The 16,335-nt window shown below is 34.2% G+C and overlaps 1 protein-coding gene across 2 annotated transcripts in view; it reads left to right on the top strand.

Moving 5' to 3' along the window:
- The window catches only part of CDH10 (cadherin 10), a 96,536-nt gene that overhangs the window by 52,218 nt on the left and 27,983 nt on the right, over positions 1–16,335 (top strand). For both annotated transcript variants that reach the window (XM_040548166.1, XM_040548167.1), the window contains exon 3: positions 8,266–8,560. In XM_040548166.1, coding sequence (XP_040404100.1) covers positions 8,266–8,560 — 295 coding nt within the window. The remainder of the gene's footprint in view (positions 1–8,265; positions 8,561–16,335) is intronic.

The raw sequence follows: 16,335 nt of genomic DNA, 5'->3' as shown, positions 1-16,335 counted from the left end.
CATCAGTCCAGATTCATCAGTAGCTTCCTGAGGCAATAAGAAGCCTCTGAAAAATATGTCTACTTTCTCTCCCCTCTTCTCCCTTCCTTGGGATAAAATTTAACCATAATGCTATATAATCATGGAAATCAATGTATTGTAAATTATTAAAATATCCCTTTTTTATTATTATTATTCTTTAATTCTAATATATATTTCCGCTCTTTCCCCTTCGCTCCCTTTAGATAACATTTGCTGTTTTGGGGTTTGGCAGACATTGTCATTCAGTTCTCTGTGAAGAAAAACGGATTTGCTGTTGCCCCAAGTATACATCTTCCAAAGACACATATACTGTACAGTATTCATGAGGAGAAAATGCAGACATAATAAAGGCAGCAAATCTTCACTGCTCTCACCAATTTGTATGTTATAGTGATTTCAGCTGGAAACAAAGTATTTAATGTGTTTTTATATGGCTTACAGCAGTAGGCAAAAGGAATTCAGCATCAATCTCTTAATGAAGTTCTGCATTTAAAAAAAAAAAACAAAAAACTTTTTTTCTTTATATATAGTACAAATTGTGCATTATTATTAAGATATAAAAAGTATATCTTAATTTTATCTTATTATAAATATAATAAGATAAATAAGATAATATTATAATAAGATAATATTATAATAAGATAAATAATATTAAATATAATAAGATAAATAAGTTTATATAAATATAAGCTATATCTTATTATATCTTATCATTATATTAAGATATAAAAATTACAGTTGTTTTAATGCTTATTTGGTTAATACCTGGGCTACTTTAGGAAGACATATATAAGTTGTAATAAAAAGATCCTTGTTAACATAAAGAAATGACCTAAAATTGCATCTTAATTGTTTCTTTGATTGTTGTCATCAATGCAGAGAGCATGAGGATTAGTAATGAAAAAATCCCCCCCCCCCCCCTCAAAAAAAAGGAAAAAAAAAAGCAGTTCCACATTCAATAAAGCTATGTGCTGTTTTAGCCTATTAGACTTCCTAGGTCATTCCATGGTGGAATAAAGAGATCATTCTGGAAGCTGTCTAATTTTTTATGCGATATTATGTACCGTCCAGAATCAGTCAAACAAACAATATAAAACATACAGAATATATATTAAAGTCTGAGGAAAGTTGTATTTGACATATTTCCATCCCAAGAGAACAGTTTAATTTACAGATATTACTTATTGAGGTAGGAATATAGGCTTGAGCAATCAATATCAAGATGAGTAGGAGACAAAGGTTTCTTAATTTGGTATACATCCTTAATTAATGTGAACCTGAAATAGCATAGGTTGTTTGTTTTTTTTTTTTCCTTTACCTAAACAATTCCCTTTTGCCTATTAATATGCAATCACCTACCAGAGGTGTTAGGCCACACTACCAGAAAGTAAGGGCATTTCAGTTCCAGTGCCAGTTCTATACTTTCTGTCCGCATCTAACGTAGAGGCTGTATTTATTACATTAAAATTGGAAGAAAACATGCATACTGGTTCATGCAAGAAGCCTTTGGTGTATAAAATTCAATTAGTCTCAAGTTCATGGTAGCTCAAAACTTGTGGATCTTCTGGAGTGGAAGCTGTGACAGACTAATGAAACCAAAACTTTCTTGTTCTAGCTCTCTGAACATCAGCTAAAGACCTTGGCTTGAGGAAGGAGTTTGATTATTGGCATGCTGATTCAGAGAATCTACATAAGTCCCTCAGTTTCTCATATGATGCACTGCAGAAAGGGAAACTACCTTTCTCAGCTGAAATCCTAGAAGTTGTTATCAGTGACAAGCCCGTCTACCTTCTCCAGACTGTGATTCCTCTATTTAGAATAAGTTACAGTAGTGTGCAAAAGATGCAAGTCTAGTGATGAAGAAATACCATTCCTGTATGATTAGTCTGGAATCTGAGAATCTTGCAGATGACATCACTTGGTTGTGATGTCAAACAAAAATCTTGAACAGCACGTAACAATTGCAATCTCTCTCTGTAGAAATAACAATAATGACGTTTATCTTCTTTGGATAATGACTCAAGTGAGTGTAAGCTAAAAATGCACTGCAGTCTGGAGTTTTTCATTACTGTTTGTTGCTTCTTCTCAACAAGCAAAAGAATTTCAGGTCTCTCCTCATCTTGCATTATTATGCTTCCATTTTAGTTTACTCTCCCTTTATCTTTCCTGGTCTCACAAAAAATAAAAAATAAAATAAAAAATAAAATGAAATATGCCTTTTTCCTTTCCACCTTTCTCCTCTTTTAAATAACACATAATAGCACACAACTTGCAAACTGACAATATGACTAAGTGAGAAAATGAAATGTATGAGATGTCTCGTTAAAACTTAGTGGAAAATCTTGCATCACTGAAGAGAGTAGCTTTAAATATTTCCTTAAGGATGAATTGAAATAAGCGAACCTCTTTGGTGAGTAAAATTTGGCTCAAAGCCATGATAGTTAAATCTGGCAACTAGGAGAATATTGCACAGGATGTATGAGCTGGTGAAAGTCTGAAGGTCTTTTAGAATAATTGCAGTTAATGTTAAATAACTGCATAATTTAATAGCTCAGTTCATGAAGCTTAAAATCAGTATCCCCACTGTGGGAATTCTATGCCAATTATTCTCTGCTGATTTCAGATCAAATATGCCCACTGTTGAAATTATTTTTGGAGAGACTATTATTATTATTCTAGGAAGCATCCAGTAATATTATAATATGTACTGTAGAAAACTTGGAGTGAAATAGTGAATACTTCCATGAGTGTATTTTGGCATCATATGACTAATATGATTACTTAGAAAAAAGTTAATAGGTCACACTCTAGCCCTAAAATTGGTCCTCATAATAAGGGAAAAATCAGAATTTAGTTGAATAAAACCTAAACGATCAATTAATTCAGGAGCATACCAAGTTCTCATTGTTATTGTGATACTTGGATTAAATGAAATGTTGACAAATATTTTTGCAGAAGGAAGTAGGAAAAATGTTTTCTAGATTATAAAAATAAAAAGGACATTATTTTAATGTAGCGGAGTAAAAATGTGTTTAGCAAGGTGATAATAGAGCAGTCTGTCATTTCATGAAGACTTCAAAAAAAGTGCAAACTGTTTTGGAAAGTCTTCTATATATAATAGTGTACTAAAACCACGTAGAGAAATTACTTGAACTGTATTAATTCCTACAGTAAGAATTCAAACTAAAGACTGGTTTGTTAGTACAGTCATATTCAGGTCTTTAGTTATCTGAATACCAATCACTGAAAATTCATAGAGGGACTTCTGAATCTGAATTTCAAATACAAATAGATGTTACAATATTGAAGCCTTTATCTGGCTGTCATAAGTCATTTCAAGTTCCAGAAGTTGTTTATATGGTAAAATGGCTCTAGTGAACCTGAACTGCTCTGTTTTCACAGTAGCAGCTACTGGGTTTTCAGACGAAAATAGGGTTAACTCTTTGTATATTAGAAAAATGTTCACAAAATTTATATTCAGTTACAAGATTTCAGACTTGGCTAGCATTCAGAGGGGAAAAAATAAATCACTCTTGGAATTGGCAACTTTGATTTGCATCATTGGAAGACAATTAAGATAGAATTCCCACACTGTAATTTTCAAGTCATTTTTAGAGGAGAATTATTATGTTGTTCACCTAAAGTCTTCTGAAGGATCTTTACATATCTAAAAATATATTGAGCTAAATTTGATTCTGGAATCTTTTCATTAACTAATTGTATTTATGGCTGCATATACCTTAAAGAACAATGAAGCATATCTGAATTAATAATGTTTTTATTTTAATTGAAGCTTAAAATTTTCCATCTTTAAATTTATTTTTCTCTGTGTCTTGGATTGGTAACAATTTCTTTTTAAAGTATTCACGGAACATTCTACTTTGTCACCCTTCCCACTCTAATTATTATCTTCTCCTTAGCAATACCTTTCTTTTTGATTTTTATGAAATCCTTCTCAACTTAAAAGCCTGTTTAACAGTTTAAATAGGTGACCAAATATGCAAAATTGTGTTTCATAGTAATTGCAATTACTCTGTGATGAAACAGGGCTATATACATTTAAACCAACAGGTATTCTGATTTTCTGCACAGTGAGGAAAAATGTATATAAAATATATATACTGCTGACAGCTGAAAATGGAAGTATTTCTGTTGAAAAGAAATTCACTGAAACAAGAGTTTGCAAAATATCAGTGACAGATATAAAAACAAAACTGCATCTTCACAGCTGATCATTTTGTGCAATAAAATTGCTAAATGAAACAGATGTCTCTCCATTTCTCAGCTGGGCTGACATGAAACACAGATGCCCGTTAGCCAAAATAAATGTTGGAAACACTTTTTACTAAAAGTAGGCAAGAAATACTTAACAAAAGTGTTTTTTTTTGTTGTTGTTGTTTTGTTTTGGTTGGTTGGTTTTTGTTTTTAATACTAGAATAAACTGGCAAAACCTTGCAGTGAAAATTAACACACTGCTTATGCATTTCAGAGCTCGGTAAAGATTCAGTTTTCAAGGCTGTCAAGTACACAGGGCTGTCTGTAGCCATGTTGATTCATCTAACAACATCTGGATTGAATTATGAACTAAGAAAATGAAATGAGAAGTATTCTCTTTCCTTGCTTATATAGAATATGCGTTTTTGCCTTTTTAATTATTTCCTGAAGACTTGTTCATAGCAAAGTTTCTGTTTTTTTTTTTTTTCCTTATCTCCCAAGATCTTCTGAAATGTCCTTTTGAATTTGAAGTTGTTCTAGGATAGCTGTGAACTGTTATGTGCATACATAGAACTGAAAATAAATTACCTGTTCCAAGTGGAATGATTAACAATTTTTAGGAAATGTAAAGTGTTATATAGCTTAAAGCATTCTTCTAAATGATGCAGGAGGATATTCCTTATGAAGTATTCCTTCTGAAGTGCAGCTATCAGCTCCCCAAAAGCCTGTATGTGTATGTCTCAAAATATGTTCAGCAATTTTTGTAGCCTTCTGGCTGATATAATCTATTTTTAAAAATCTATAAAGTTTGAATATGAGGGAGAGAAGAGATTAATGATATTCTAAATGGCATATAAATAACATTTTTCACTTCCAAATAAACTTGGTAAGAATTTTTGACATACACAGAGCAACAGGAGAAGTGAGAGAAAATCTTGAGTATTTATGCTACCTTGCATATTAGTCAAATAACGTGATAAAAGATCTTACACCCTTAATTAGATCTAAATATAGTTTTCACTTTTATAGTTCACTTTTTGTTGTGGAGAGGTTTTCGTCTGTCTTCAGATTTAATTCTGTTCACTACACTGTGTCTGTGCGCCTAGTGCAAGACAACATTCCCAGGCACCACAAAGGAGTTATCTGGATTGCTAAATTATTAAACCTTGGCATACTTTTGCTAAATATCACTTTCCCCAACAATTTTCACCTTTCAAAGGTGATTCACAATTGACTTGTGAGTCACCTTTGGCCAGATACTGTTCATTGGGACAGTTTGCTATTATTCTGGAGATAGAAAATTTGTTAGAAATATGTTGCCAGACTGCTAACTGGCTTCTGAATTTTCGGAGAACGGGCACTTTAGCCTCAATCTGCTATTACATAACCATTTAGTTTGAGTTTGTAAGAGTTTATATTATCAGCCCTGAGTTTGGAAAGAATATGAGAATATTTTAATGCTCCCGTTAAAAAATAAAAACAAAAAAAATAATAATAATAAGTTAATATTTTGCCCCAATCTTTCTTACTCAAGTAGACATTTATTTTTTATTTCTGGTGCGGATATCTGAGGAAGAGCAGTCTTCTGTAACTGTCCTTCACCACTCTGCACTAAAAATACTGTATCTAGTGGTTATTGGCCACCAGTGAGCTCTTGGTAGCAAAACATTTTTCAAGAAAAAGTGGTATCCTAGGAAGCCCTGGAGAAGAAAACACTTAGTAGGCTTTTGAGAACTAGTTACACTAAAAGACATTATAAAATGGGCCACAGCCTGCAAGACTGTCTAGTCCCTAAAAGAAATGTGACTTAAAAGGGTGAAAAGTCTCAACTGTAATGGACTGATGGAAAAGAGCACAAGGGATTAATGTTCAGTATAAAAATTCATTTCCCAGAAGAGGGATTGAGAATGGCTTGAAACCTTCAGTTTGAAGTTTGTGAGAGAAATGGAAGGAAAAGAAAGAACAGGACTTGCTTGCTAAATATTTTTCTTACACTTTCCTACTCATAATGTTTGGTGGAGCCTCCTGTTTATTTCCTGTGGAATGAAATGAAGAAACTAATATGAAAATATGCATTTTGTAAAGTAAATATACATGTAATGCTTACATGTGATGTAAGCAAAGCTTAATTTGTCATTCTCTGAAAAATATTCACAGTGTTTCTCAGAGTTTATTTCAGAATTGAAAGAAAATAAGAAAACCATTATATAGAAAATCAAAGTTCAGAATGATGGTAGTTTTCTAAATTTCTGCCATTAAGGTTTTAATCCAAGATCCTGCATGAGCTCTGTTGCCCATATTGCAAGAGTCTGGGAAGCATTCTGTGTATGAAAATGTTTCACAGCAGGGAACTTTACTGTTTGACTTGAGCTTAACCCACCACACCATAGTGTTTTATTTCAGTACAAAAGGCAAGGAAAGCCACATTCAAAAACATAATAGTATAATATTCTACCCCTGGTAATGACTTAAAATAGATACTATGGAAAGCAATATAAGGGCACCAAAAAAGAGAAATATTTCCATGATACATGTCAGTGGGGATATTTGTATCGAGCTGTGTGTGTGATGTTTTTCATGAACTGAAAATGAAACTTTCATGAGCTTGAATTAACAAAAACCCTTCACATGATTAAATATGATCTTGGTGTAATTCTAAGTGATGTTGTTAATGTGTATTCAAATAACTGTGTTTCAAAAGGAACTAGTTCTGTCAGACTTCTTGGAACATTCTGATATATTTGAGTCTGATTTTTAAAAAACAGTCTTTATATTTGCATTTTAGTTTTGTGCTCTAAAATATATATTAAAATAATGCAAACAAATTAGAAAGGTTTAGAGCTATCTGTTTCTTCTGCATATATATATTTGTACTAATACATGTGCACTTATGAATGCTTTTCTGGATTTACAAAATAAAACTTACTAAATTGTTGTCAACAATGATTACATCACATGCGACTTTAACTCGAAACTAATCATGTTTATCATTTCTATATGGAAGTATAGGTTTATGAGCAGGTAGTTAATCTACACAGGTAGCTTCTTGTTTATAAAATCAGGAATATTCAAAATATTCTTAAAATTAATCAAAGTTTCTACTTGATATGACCCTTCTGCTGAACCCAAAAATAAAATACAGATTTCATGGTGACAACAAATCTGAATACCAAAGTCTTTCTGTTAGGTGTGAAATCAATGATATTGGAAGGAACTTTGCAACAAAGTGATGAGAGTAATTATAGTAAGTGTCTCCAAAAGATCAAATAAGCCAACTACATTAATGTACTGAACAAAGCAATGTAATAGATTTGTTGTTGTTGTTGTTTTTATAGATGTACTGAAATCAGTTAGTACAAGTTATTAATAGGTGAAGCTATGCTTTACATTACTTAGATAATGGTTATAAAATCAATACTGAATGCTTAGTAAATCTGATTCTTTTCTTTAGGTTATTTACATTAGTTGATGGGATGAAAATGATAATGACTATAAATGAAATATTCTCCAGTTTAGGAGAAATACAAATAATATGAAATATAAAATTTAAAATCAGTATGACATGTATCCAGTTGTTCAATTTTCCTTAATTGTCATGTACCCTGCCATGTTCTTTATCTGCTTAGTGAATTTACAACTAGCACAGCAGGTTGTGAATTTTTTAATAGGATCTCTTCAAGGAAGGAAAAGGTCAATATTAACATAAAAATCTTCCTTAAGAACTGTGGTGCAGAGGTTTCTTAGCAGAAAACAGGTGTTGCTGCAAAACTGAAATTTACCACAACAGTTAAATTAAAAGATTCTTGGAGCTAAGTTAGGAAACAAATGCCTCAGTATAACACCATGACTGCTAGTCAGTGGTGACTGAAAATTACTTTGTTTTGTTGGGATTAAACTTGGTTGCTGCATTCAAAATGATTTAATATATAATAATGATAACAAAAACCAAACCAAACCAAAACAAAAAAACAGCTTTTGATTACTTCTAAATAAAATGTTTTATTTTTTTTCCTTTGTTTTTCACTTCAGCTTCATTCTGACCAGGATAAGGGAGATGGATCCCTCAAATACATTTTATCTGGAGATGGGGCTGGTACTCTTTTTATAATTGATGAGAAAACAGGTGACATTCATGCCACTCGGAGAATTGACAGGGAAGAAAAAGCCTTTTACACCTTGCGTGCCCAAGCTATTAACAGAAGAACTCTGAGACCAGTGGAACCCGAATCTGAGTTCGTCATCAAAATCCATGACATTAATGACAATGAACCAACGTTTCCAGAAGAAATTTACACTGCTAGTGTTCCTGAAATGTCAGTAGTGGGTGAGTGCTTTATACTGAGGCATAAGTGCCTGCTCAAAATACATTATTTGATGGATATTTTCCCCATCCTCTGAAAATTCGGTCATGATGGGAATTCTACTTCATGGAATAAATACCTTTCTTTTTGATTTGCTTGTTCAAATACTAGATTTTCATCCAGAAACAGATTTTGTGATATGAGATTATTTCTACTTAGAATATTTAAAACATTAACTTACAGTCATTTGGAATATAAATAGTATATAATGGTGAATCACCCTCCTCCTTAAGAATTATTAGAATAAGATTGATAAATACACTACATGGAAATCTGTCTCGTCTTTCACTCTTTCCGTGGCTGAGGAGAGTTATTTGTTTGCTCATGTACTGTTGATGCACTGCCTGCAGGTAGATACACTCTTGATTCTCCTCTTCGCATTCGGTTTTTGAATATATGAACAAATTCTCTTGTACTTTCAGTGTTCCTCCCTTAACATATCCATGAATGGCCTCTTCAGGAGCCTTAAAAAGCTTTTTGAGTTCATCTTGCTTCTGTTTGTACTGTACTTTCAGTTCCCAGGGATGAGCCTTCTTATTGCTGATTGTATTGACAAGGATTGAGTAGATAGAAGGCAGAATGCTTAGCTAGAACTTTATATTAGGAAAACCCCTGCCATTCCTTGATATATATCATCCCAGAGCCTTCCAAGGCTTTTTCTTCACTATGATGCTGTATCTGTGAAACACTGAACATTTGTGAAAAACTGAATTAGCGTGCAATTTGCAATAGTAGCTTTTTTTTTTCATATATCATAGAACTTAATCATCTTTTAGAACAGAAACTTATGAAAAATGTATAGAAAAAGAAACATCAAAATTATATTTGTATTGACAAAATAACTTCTGCACATCAAAAGGTAGGAAGAAAAGGTTAGGAAGAAGATCTTGGATTCCTGGATTGCTGTAGTTTGCTCTCTCCAGATTAATTCTGTTGAGTTCCAGTATTACCATTACTTACCCAGTATTGTTGACTGTGGGCTAAGAGATTATCAGACTTGTTGATGTAAGGAATGCAGAGAGAAACTTCAGTCTTGGATTGAATTGTACTGTTGCTTTGTATGTGTCTCCTGCTATGGTACTCACTTTTGTGAGCATATAAAAACATAAAATCTTTCTATAAAAGTCTGAAAACATTAAGCAGAGTTTAGGATACGAATATTATCTCAAGCATATGTACCAGAAAGAGATATTACAAAGCCAAATTACTTTGTTTTTTGGCTGGTCAAGTAAATAGGAGGTATATCGTTCAGTAAAAAGTACCGTGCTAATATTGTCTGGCATAGTCAACATAGCACTGCATTGTGCTATGAATTATCCACTAAAAACATAGCTATATATTTATAGAACGTCTTGCACTCCTGCTGCCATCATGTGGGAAGGCTGGAGCACCAGGCAGGCGCATACACTTAAACGAATGTGTACGTAAAATCACAAACTTTGTTCTTCAAAGTTTTAATTTATTTAAACCAATTATATAACTGTTTTTTTTTTTTAAATCGGCTATATAGATTGGTTTAGAAAGATTTATATATATTTTTATATATATATATAATTGCTTAGTGGTAACATGAAAATGTGGTGAATAAATGAAAAAGCATGTCTCTTTCAGTATCAAAGGTGAAAGAGGACCTGCTGTAGATAGATTGTGACATTGATCAGAAGTAATGTATTTTATTTAGGGAGATAACTTTTTTTGTTTTGTTCATTTGTTCCAATTCTTGTAGATGTTATCATTGTCTTTTATATCCTCTAGTCATCTTCTCCATATTTTCACCATAAACGCGATGTTTTATGTATTGTGGTTATTTGTTCTTTGTTTTCTTCGTTACACTCTAAATCCAGGCTAGTCTGTAATATGATTAGTAACTTGCAACTTGTATTTATGCCTTTGGGGCCTCTTGTACATTATTCTGGAACTGGATTCTCAAGACCTCTGTTACCACCTGGTGCTTGAACTCTCAGTCCCAATACAGAATATGACTGTTTCAAATTGATTGGCTTAATCCTATCTAAGAAGTGTCAAAAACAGTAAACTATTTTGCAGTTTTGCTGCTGAGTTGTGCATACATTTGGACACACCAGTACCACAAGCACAGTGCTGAGATGTTCGTATTAACTCTATATGCATTCATGTGAATACCAGAAAGAAGACAACTATGGCAGCATATCACACCATGTAAGATTATTCATATGCTTCTGCTTTTAGAGCTGTACTATATAACGTAGCTAGTAGCTAGTGTTCAGAACTAGTGGGTTCCTCCTCACACATTTTAACAGTTTTCAGCAAGATTGCATGAGTCATTCATTTCATGTCTCTGTTAATTACTTACTGAATAAACTGGTAAATGTTTAATCAGCAGTATTTCTTTACCAATTCATATATGAAAACTGTTACTGCCTAATGTCCTGCTTTCTTTACCAAATTACACAAAAGAAGTGCACAAGTAGCAAAATATGCAAGCATCAGCTTGAAATAATTGAAATCTGTGGCATCCCTTGAAGTGCAAGGCTTGCTCCATGCTAAAATACCCTGTATTATAAGGTACAAAAGGGGAGTAGTACCTTATAATACTACTAAGCCTGTATCTGCTCTCTCTGCCCCCCATTCAAGGTATCAAACTGTGACATAGCTGTATGCAAGTCTTTCAGACAAGAGACAGCGGTTGTGATTTCTGCCTCAGGCTGTAGTATTAGCTTGATGGATACCTGAGAATGGGCCTATTTTTATTATCAATTACAATGTCTTGACAAAGGCCCATAAGTTCTTTCTTGTCTTGTTCATCTTTCTTCTACTGCTCATTAATCATAGTAAAGGCAGAGATAAATGGGCCAACTTCGGGATCTCACATTTAAGTCAATAGCCTGGAAGACATCTTGCTCTCTTGAAGTCTTTGTACAGATTTCCAAATATTTTCTCCTCTTTTACTTTTTTTCTTTCCTTAATCTCAAAGTTTATGACTCAGAATATTCTGGCTTTGACCAAAATCTTCTGTTCTGCCCATTGTATTATTTACTTGTCTCTTCTTGCTCATCCAAAGGCTTCTTTTCAGAACTGTGTAGACGAGTCTGTTTTAATCTCTAGAGCTTTTCCTCTGGATTTTTTTTTTTCGTTGATATATTTTAGACAAGCTTTCAGAAGTTTCTGCTATTTAGGCTTTTTTTTTTTCCCCTATCACCACATCATTTCTGTTATTTAGTGATGCTTCTCTGTTCATCTGTTGTAGCCTAGATATTCTCTAATCATTCTTGATCCTTATTCCATCCTGTATCTTCAGTGCTAAGTAACTTTTCCTATGAATTATTGTCTCAGAAGCACTTTGAGCAACTATTAGCTGTCATGCTCCCTAGCTGGTATTTTCTGCTTCTGAATTAGCGTTATCAATGTACACTTCAATGTAACCTCCCTCTGGGTTTACATGCGATCTACAGGTTGGGCGTCCCACAGTTAGCTTGTCATCCCTACCTGTGGTTATCTTTGTCTTTCTCTTCAGACAGCATTTAGAGCTACTATTGCTTGGCTTTCTCCCCAGGCTTTTTGTTCAGTCCCTCATTAGTGCTGTTCCAAAAATTCCCAGTGCTTAATCCTTTCCTCTGCCATAGCATTTATTTTATTACACTTCTTTATTGTTTCCTGTTAACAAAGATTTTCTTTACTTTTTTCATAATTATCTCACTAAACCTTTTGCATCTCATTTTTATTTGCATAATGTCAATCATGATAGATTTTGAAAAAACATGATTATATTACATTTTTATATATTTTACACATGCACTTTGATTTCACTTTGCATATAAATTGTGCCTCATAAAGAGAAAAAAATATATATATATTTTTTTTTTTTTCTTAAAAAGGACCATCTTAAAAGAATTAGAAGCATCCACTGACATACTTTTCCCCAGCTTATTTTCTTCTAAGTTACAGGAGTACCATGTAACTAAAGAGCTTTCTACATAGATTTCTCTGAATATGGAGCTCTTTCCTGTTATTCTGCTGTATTAAATAGTTTATTTCCGGGGAGAACATATCTCATTATTTCCTCTCTTTCCTACTAGAAAGAGCAGAAAATTCCTGTTAATTCAACTTGTTATTTTAATGTATAATTTACTATGGAGGACACTTGTTGTAGTTAAATATCACATAACTCACTTGGGAGTGAGGAAATACAGGTTACAAATTCAGCTCCATAACAGATACTCTGTTTTTTCCCCAGTTAATTATCTTCAGTGATTCTTCTCTATTACTTCTATATCTTAAATGCTCTGTGAGGTTAAAGGCATTAATACTTGTATGATGTTTGAAGATATTTGCAAGGAAAGCATTAAAAAGAGCCAAGTACATTAATTACTATTATAGTATGAGACCTTAGGGAAATTCAAAGGTTATAATTAAAATTATGTTCAAATATGTCTTTTGAGAACTACAGTAATCTGACAAATGGATGTTGTTTATTTCTAGGCCTAGTTCACCACCACATGATTCTAGTTAATTGTATAATGAAACTCACAAGTATATGAGGAGGAAGGTAATTCACAGTCTTTTTCATGATCTTACTAATTCCATACATAGCTGGTGCCACATTCTCCAGTAGATTGTCACTGTGTCCTTTATGCCCTCCTATAGACTTCAGATTAGGCTTTAGATCCTGAAGGCCAAAGACTTCATCAGAAGCAACCTGTGCCCATGTAAAAGATAGAGAGCAAGGCCTGGACTGAGTAGTGCAGATTAAGTCACACCCACACTGTGGTTTGTAAACCCCAACATGAACAGTCAAAATCAGTGCCTTGGGTACTAGTTAGTTCACCCCAGGTTTCAGACTGCTTCAAGCAATATATTAGCAGTATTGAGGATCAGTGGTCTTCAGTGACTTCAGTGAACTGAAGCAAAACAAGAATTTTGATAGTTTGACAGCTGATGTGCACAATGTAACTTTAATGACACAGCTGAGGGTTTTCTTTCTTTCTTTTTTTCCTTTCTTTTTTTTTCTTTTTTTTTTTCTGTCTTTCAGAACTCCTAATCTGCTTTACTTGATGTACATTGTCCACTTCCATAGCCCGCAGTTATTTTTTGCTGATACTAGCTGAGAAGAGAGGATTTGAAATTTATTTTGATTCAAATGGTAGCTTGCTGTGTTAAACATGCTATTTTTACTTCAGTATAAAGCCTTTCTGAAAATCTCCCATTGTCCCAACATATCAACTAGTATGTCCCAACATATCAACTAGTATACAACTCTATCCCACTCATCCTTTCTTTCTTCTGTCCCTTATCCACCAAGCAGCAGTTCTCAGTTTTATTTAGCTGTAATAAAGAGGCTATTCCACAATTGGAAAAGGAAATACAAATATGAGGAGTTTGTTTTTTTTTTTTTTTTTCTGACTGGAGGGGTGAGAAGAGACAAAGTCTTATAGTAGTGTAAATAGTGGACTTGTTACAGATGTGGCTTTCATTTAGGATAACTTAGCTTGAAATGATTTAAAAACTAAAAATACTTTGTAATATAAAAAGTAGTATAAAACTGAAAGATACACAAGTCCTGAAGACCTGGTATGCTTTTATTTATTTTTATTAGTTAAATTTATTTAATAAACAAAGAGGAAGCAAAGAAGCTTTACTCAGACATCAGAAATACATTTGGTATTTTTCCTGTAAAGAGGACAGGGCTACAAAAATTTGAAACAAAAAGCATGATACAGGGTAATGTTCTTGAAATACATTGAGATGGGCTGCAGGTCAGAAATAAACAGTTGCAAAAAATGGAAGAATACTGGGAAGAGGCTAAGTAGCATTGCACTATTCATTTACAGTGTATTTTCAAATATGAGTGCTGCAGAAAATAGTTTGTGTCAAAACAGAGAAATGTGCAGGTAAAGCAGAATCAACATGGTTGGTAATTTCAAACGGATCTCTGCATGTCAGTCGTCTGGAGTGACTAGCCTATTGGGAGACTGAGCAAAGAGGACACACAGTGATGTGACTGCAGCCCAGAATAAATGATGCGTGGCACTGGTCATACTGTTTGCTGGAAGGGCTCCCAGTCTAATATGCTCTTCCTGATTGTTTCTTTGCATGGTTTCTGTCAGGTTTCATATAGGAATCTCTGATCCCTCTGTGGATGCATAGAAAGCATGTCCCTCTGCCTCCGTGAATAAGGACTACGACCAAAGTGGTGACTTCTGTACCCTGAATGGCAGGCAGAAATGCAGCTGTGCCCTTGCTGTTTTCCTGCCACTACCAGCCTGGTGGCTGGCCAGCAAAAGCCAAGGAGCTGAAGCAACAGTAAAAGCATAGTTTATCCTTTCTGCTTCGGGGTGATGAGGTATACATTACCCTGAGCACAGCCGATGGAGTAAATCACTGTTGTGACAGTGATTTGAATTAGGGACCCCAAGTGTATTCCCACAGACTGTGATGGGAACTGGATATAATCTCTTTTTGGAAGCAGTGTCTGATATATTTTATTGGGTGTGTATGTGGGTGTGTACATGTGATTACTCTAGAGAGTAATCTTGAGAACAGGACAGCTGATATGATTTGTTTCTTGCTTCATGTATGTGTGTTAAAATAGCGTGAAGTAATATATTGTATATGCATTTTGACATTCATAATTGAGGGGGAACTATTAGAGACATTATTACATCGCAAAAGGAAATTTTATTCCATTTATTTATTTTAAAGTTGCTAAATATGCTCTTCAGTTTTCTTCCAAATGATACATTGAAGTAGATTGTTTGTTTTTTTTTAAATAAAAATGAAATAAAAATATGATACAATTTACTTCCTATTAATAACTGTATATATAACTATCTATATATTTGACCATATAAATGAAATATAAAAATCAGAACAAAAAATAACAAAGTTGCATTAATAGCTCCAAAATATCACCTTTCATGTTTGTAACATAATCTTTTCTCATTAATACATGTGCTGTTATGATAGGCATCATAGAATCATAGGATCATAGAACAGCTTGGGTTGGAAGGGAGCTTAAAGATCATCTAGTTCCAATCCCCCTGCCATGGGCAGGGATTCCACCCACTAGATCAGGATGTCCAGGGCCTCATCCAACCTGGTCCTGAACACCTCCAGGGATGGGGCATCCACAGCTTCTGGGCCTTCTGGGCTGCAAGCTCGCATTGCTGGCTCATGTCAAGCTTTTCATCCATCAGAACCCCCAGGTCCTTCTCTGCAGGGCTGTTCTCGATGAGTTCTTTTCCCAGTCTGTCCTCATGGCTGGGATTGCACTGACCAAGGTGCAGCACCCTGCACTTAGACTTACTGAACCTCATTAGGTTCACGTGGACCCAATTCTTAAGCTCATCCAGGTCCCTTTGGATGGCATCCCTTCCTTCTGTTGTATTGACTGCACATCTCAGCTTGGTGTTGTCTGCAAACTTGCTGAGGGTGCGCTAAATCCCACTGTCTATGTCACTGATAAAGATATTAAACAGCACCAGTCCCAAAACAGACCCCTGAGGGACACCACTCGTCAGTGGCATCCACCTGGACATGGATCCATTGACCACAACTGTCCGAGTGCAACCTTTGAGCCAATTCCTTATCCACTGAATGGTCCACCCTTGTAATACATATTTCTCCAATTCTGAGATTTTTTTATATCACATTGGCAGTATTGTAAGAAAACATGACAAAACAGAACAAAAACTGTTGTGGGTAATTAAAAGCAGAGATGTACTGCAATAAAAACAAGTAAGTCCTCTGAAGAGAAGTGAGT

This window comes from Cygnus olor, chromosome 2 (assembly GCF_009769625.2).
Source record: "Cygnus olor isolate bCygOlo1 chromosome 2, bCygOlo1.pri.v2, whole genome shotgun sequence".
NCBI lineage: Eukaryota > Metazoa > Chordata > Aves > Anseriformes > Anatidae > Cygnus > Cygnus olor.
The sequence above is the reverse complement of the archived record's forward strand: the minus strand, read 5'-3'. Positions and strand labels throughout refer to the sequence as shown.